We start from the raw sequence: 6056 nt of genomic DNA on the forward strand, positions 1-6056 counted from the left end.
AAAAATCCTCACCACTGGACCAACAAACAGCATTCTTATCAACGGAGGAAAGATTGAAGTTGTCAAGGACTTTATTCTTCTTGGATCAACTATCAACAGTTGCGGAAGCAGCAGTCAAGAGATCAGACAACGAATTGCATTGGGCAAATCTGCTTCACAGGAACTTTTTAAAGTATTGAAGAGCAGAGATGTCAGCTTGAGGACTAAGGTGCGCCTGACCCAAGCCATGGTATTTTCACTAACCTCATATGAATGCGAAAGCTGGACAGTGAATAAGGAAGATCATAGAAGAATTGATGCCTTTGATTTGTGGTGTTGGAGGAGAAAATGTGCCATGGACTGCCAAAAGAACCAATAGATCTGTTTTGGAAGAAGTGCATCCAGAGTGCTCCTTAGAGGCCAAGATGGCTAAACTTCATCTCTCATACTTAGGACATATTGTCAGGAGGGAACAGTTGCTGGAGAAGGAGGTCATGCTGGGTAAGATGGAGGGTCAGAGAAAGAGAGGAAGACCCCCAACAAGATGGATCGGCCAGGTGGCATCATTGATGGCGTCAAGTGTGGGGGCGGTAGTGAGGTTGGCCCAGGATTGGACATTATTTCATTCTGCTGTGCATGGGGTCGCTATGAGTTGGTTCCGACTCGATGGCACCTGACAACAACAACAATATTGCCTATTATTTTGAGAAAATGGTATTTAAAGAAACTCTGTATTGATAATTATTCTCTTTCTGCCATGATAGCTTTTTTATGTAATCTGTGGGCTAGTTTGTTTGTCTTTTGTTAATGCACAGGTAGCAGATGTCCTTCAATTTTCTATGGAAACAGGTGGCTTTCTTCCGAACTGCATCAGTACTTTGCAGGAGAGTTTAACCAGACATCTTAAAGTAGCCCCTAAATATGTCTCCTTTCTAGAAGAGAGGCAAAAACTGATTCAGGTGAGTGTTAAAGGATGTCCTCATGTTTTGTTACTTTTTTCACATATTTTCTCAGCAGGATTATTAACCTGTTATAATGACCAGCTGCTATGTAAGATTATGAGCGTTGCCCAAATTTTAGTTGTTCCAATGGGAATAAATTTGTTTGTGGTTAAGTATATAATACCCAGGATCTAGACTTGTTGGTTATGAATTAAAATATGCTCTGAAGTAAATGACAAGTTGGGACAAGGAGGGATTTTCACGTGACCTGGAATTAAGAGAGCAGAGCTCAAATCATGCCAGCTGCTTCTCCCAAAGCAGATTTTTTAGCTTTTAACAGAAATTAGTTATATTAGCCTTGCATGCAAATGTAGATCATGATTACATTAGCTACAATTGGTCATATAATCAGTAGCTTCATAAGATAATCACTGGATTGCAAACTATAAGATCAGTGTTTAGAGCCCAGCAGCTGCTTTTGTGGGAGAAAGATGAGACTTTCTGATCCCCCAAAAGATTTAAAGCCTTGGAAACCATATACAAGGTTGCTGTGAGTTGAAACCGACTCATGGCACTTAACAACAACTGCCTCTGGCTTTGAATAGGAAGTCCTGATATCTGTGTCTGTCTATCTGCCTTACACGTGTGCATGCACGTGTGCATGCATTCACACTAGAAAGCTAGTGTGAATATAGAAGGTAATAACTGAAAAACAAAATGACAGCATCTTAAATTAAACGACAGTTGAATAGACAGTTTACAATTTTGCTTACTATTCAGAGAAAATTGTTTTGGTGTCTAGGAAAATCCAGATGTGTGGTTCACACGACCTCTTTCACCCACTTTGCTAAAAATTTTGGCCTTGGAAGCTACCTACCTGCTACCACTTCGATTGGTGCTCCTAGATGAAATGATGTCTGATCTAACCACCCTCGTGGATGGGTACTTAAACACCTATCGAGAAGGGTCGGCAGACCGGCTTGGAGGCATGGAGGTAGGAATAATACAAAAATAATATCAGGAACAATGCAAATATAACCATTATTTTAACATTTTCCTGAAGCTATTAGACAATGTAGTTAAAACCAGAACTTTGAACCATTTCTTTCTGGTTCAATCATGGTTGATAAATTAGTGAAGTATAGATGAACCGAATCAGTATCTGGTATGGGAGAAATTGTGTCATCGCCCTGAAGAAATTTAATCTCCCTCTTAGAAAACAAGGGCAGTATGTACATTGCATAGCAATCAAATCTTTTGACAGGCAGATTCAGAATCAGTGGTGTCTCACTCAAATTTTGGTGCTGAGCACACTGCTTTGAATGTGTGTGTGTGTGTGTGCTGTTCTCCACAGTTCTGGCAATCATCCAGTGTCCTGCATCAGGCTCCTGAAGGACCTCACTGTACCTCTTCTGAGTGCCTACTCCAGGACTTTGACTTGTCATTGTTCCCATTCAAGTGGTGGTTCTGCTTCACTCCAAATTTTAAAAGTCAAGTCTGTTCTTATTTCACTTCATTAGCCATGACTGAACCAGTTTTAAGTAGTTCAGAGCTCTGAATTAAATAAAAAGATATGAGTTATAAAAACTGAAAAGGACAGATCAGAATTCTATGACCTGCAGACAACTTGGAAACTGAAGAAAATAGATAGAAAAGACTACCACAAACAAAAACACTATATAGTGAGGTGATTGGATATAAATGAAGTATATAAATATTAATAACTTTTATATGCTCATATAAGCAGTCCTGGTGTGTCACTGTTGGATAAGCACTTGACCATAATGTTGGTTTGAACAATAATGTCGGCAGCTCAGACTCACTAGCCAGCCCTCAGAAATGCTGTCCAGGGAAGCTGTGAGTCAGAGCCAACTTGACTGCACTGAACAACACATAAGTAGCTAAGAAATAGAATGAGAGAAAAGATCTCATTTATCATTGTAACACAAAGGATAAGTTATCTAAAAATAAAACTGAAAAGAAATGTGGAATCTATAGATAAAACTAAAATATTATGGAAGAGCATAAAAGAATACTTCCATAGATGATTAGGAATACTAATTATCAGTTATTCCTAAATTTATGAATTTACCTCCAATCAGATAAAAATATTAACACTAGTATCATTTTGGCTAGCTGTAATTACAGAATTTATGGAGATTAAAAAAAAAACATGCAAGAATAGTCAGGAGATTTTTGGGAAAAGTATATTGAGGGAAGACAAGTCTTGGCAGATTTTAAAGCATATTATAAAAATATAAGTAAGACAGTTTGGCATTGGTACATGTATAGACAGATCACTGAAATAGAGTATACAACCCAGAAATAGACCAAATATGTTTCTGCCAATACGGTTATGATAAAGGTAGTATTTCTGATTAGTGGGAAAAAGGCCTTAGGAAACTTGACTATTGTGGAGGAGGAGAATCAGAGTTAAATTGCTACCTCTTTCATTAAATTAAAATAAACTTCAGATGGATAAAGTATTTATGTAAGAAATTGATCCATAAAATTATTAGAAAAGGTACATAATTAAAAAAAAAAATCGCAGTAGGGAAGGCTTTCCTATTCGGCACCATAGAAGAAAATATTAATAAATTTGACTTTAAAATTTTTGTATGGCAAATATAATATGAACAAGTTAAAAGGAAAACAAACTCAGGAACTTATTTGCCTCATGTAACAAGAGGATGTTTTATTAATAAATTATCATAATATTTATGTAATAAGATAAGACTGGAAACAACCCAAATATCTACCAGTAAGTATTGGGTGAAATAAATTGTGATACACCAATTTACCCCTTTAAAAACATCAGTATGGAGAAATCATCAAGTCTAAATTTTATTGAATGAAGTCAAGATATAGAAGAATGTATAATAGTATGCTACCATTTATATAAAATTATTTTAGTAAGAGTTATCAAACTTAAACATTGAGAGAAAGTTAAGACTTTCAAAATATAAACCAATGAAAAAAATAAACATTTAGTAAGGAATATACATTATCATATATACATAGATTATCTCTGGGAGTCTACACAAGATCTGCTTTTATGGAGGATACACCTGATAAGGCAACTGGTACTAAGTTGGGAGACTTCCTTTTCAGTATATAAACATACACACATACATCCCACAACTATGTGGATTCATTTCCTTTTCAAAATATTTAAGTTACTTGAAAAATAGTGTTACTATAGGTGGAGAACAAATAAATCTGTGTTGAAGAAGTATAGCCAGAGTTCTCTTGAGGAGAATGACTGAGGAGACATTGTCTCACATATTTGGACATGTCAGGAAGGACCAGTACTTGAAGAAAGAAGTAGCGGGTCGATGAAAAAGAGGAAGACCCTCAATGGAATGGATTGACACAGTAGCTGCAACAATGGGCTCACACATAGGAATGACTGTGAGGATGGTACAGAAATGGGCTCACACATAGGAATGACTGTGAGGCAGTGTTTTATTTGGTTGTACATAGAATTACTTTACGTTGTAACAGATGCAAAAACACCTAACAGTAATAACAAAAAGGTGGAGCAAATGGTTAAGTGGTTGACGACTGGCAGAAAGGCTGAGGGTCTGAACCAACCCAAAGGCACCTTGGAACACAGACCTAGCAACTTGCTTCCAAAGGGCCACAACTGTAAATACCTTATGGAGCAGTCCACACATGGGTCACCATGAGTTGGAATTGACTCCACAGTAATTAACAGCCATAGTTGAAGGTCACTAGAGGGTGCTATATGAACATATTTGAATACATCCTTGGTTGCTAAATACTGTTAAGTATAATAGAAGTGATTTTAAGTACCATATTAAGAAGTTTAAGTATAATAGACTTGTGTTCATTTTCTTTTTCTAGCCTACATGTATGGAACTTCCAGAGGAACTGCTTCAACTCAAGGACTTCCAGAAGCAACGCAGGGAGAAAGCTGCGAAAGACTATAGGGTGAATGCACAGGGACTTCTAATAAGGACAGTGTTACCGCCAAAGAAATCTGTGACAATGACAGTGGGGAAACAAGGAAAAGTAAGAGGTTTCTTACTTTGTGAAAATTCTAGGGCAGATAATGCTCCAAGTTTTGCATCTTATAAATCTCATGAGGATGTGAATTTGTTGAAACAAGCATCTAAGAGTAAACAAATAAAAGCAAAACCTCAACATCCACCTCCCTTAAAGGAAGTAGAAGCAAGTGATGATTCCAGTAACAAATTAATTTGTTCTGTGTCCAAGGGGTTAGAGGACCAAGCAATAACTCAAAAAGAATACCCTAAGATACCTAAACATGAATTCCAGACAAGTCTATCTTTGAAAGAAGAGATAGAACAGTTATTGATGGTAGAAAACAAAGATCTTAGTTGCACAAAACAAGATGTTTCATTATTTCCAAGTGACACCTTTCATCCTTTAAGAAAATCTATACCTTCCTCACTTCCTCCCTGTCCAGCCTTGGAGAATACTGATTCCTGGATAAATCCTTCTCTAATTCTGCCTTAGGTGCATTTCCCCCACCATCAAGGCTTTCATTTGGAGTTTACCATTCAGGGCTTAAGTTCCTCATGTAATTTTAGTTAGATCTTAGTCATAGGCTTCAGGGAAAATTGTATCCTCTTGCCTACCACCTGCATTCCAAGTATTTGGATTAGGATGGAAATTAATTAAGTTAAATAATGGAAGATGTAAATTTTCTGATTATGTCACTGTACAGAAATGCTCTCAGTGGCCAGAGTAAATTATTTTTCATAATTGGGTTTAGAGGAAGATTTTAAGAAGGGAAAAATCTTGGGTTAAGAAAAATCTGTACTTTTTCAATTTTGTTTTATGAGTTATTTTTTAACAAAATTTTAGGTTTGTTTGAGGGGGGTTGGTAAAACTCTTAGCAACTCTGCCATAAGTTAAAAAAAATTGATACTTGACAATTTACTATTCATTTTCTCCTTTAAAAAATAACTTACATTTCTGAATTACTAATTAAACATGACTCTGTCATAAATGGACAATAATGTAGGTATCAGTAACCCATTTGTAATTAAAACTTTTTTTAACTTCATCTACTTTTCAAAGATTCTGTCCATTTTCTAACAGAGCAGAGGTTCTGGAATTCTTTATGGTATGTAAGGTCACTATGAG

General features: G+C 36.4%; 1 protein-coding gene across 1 annotated transcript in view; it reads left to right on the forward strand.

Annotated features, from left to right (window-relative positions):
- Positions 1-5423, forward strand: part of EXD1 (exonuclease 3'-5' domain containing 1) — a 36274-nt gene extending 30851 nt beyond the window's left edge. Inside the window, exons 9-11 of the mRNA XM_006831755.1 lie at positions 795-938; positions 1723-1914; positions 4788-5423. Coding sequence (XP_006831818.1) covers positions 795-938; positions 1723-1914; positions 4788-5423 — 972 coding nt within the window. The remainder of the gene's footprint in view (positions 1-794; positions 939-1722; positions 1915-4787) is intronic.
- Positions 5424-6056: the final 633 nt, after the last annotated feature.

This window comes from Chrysochloris asiatica, unplaced genomic scaffold (genome assembly GCF_000296735.1).
Source record: "Chrysochloris asiatica unplaced genomic scaffold, ChrAsi1.0 scaffold00004, whole genome shotgun sequence".
In the NCBI taxonomy this organism is placed as follows: Eukaryota; Metazoa; Chordata; class Mammalia; order Afrosoricida; family Chrysochloridae; genus Chrysochloris; species Chrysochloris asiatica.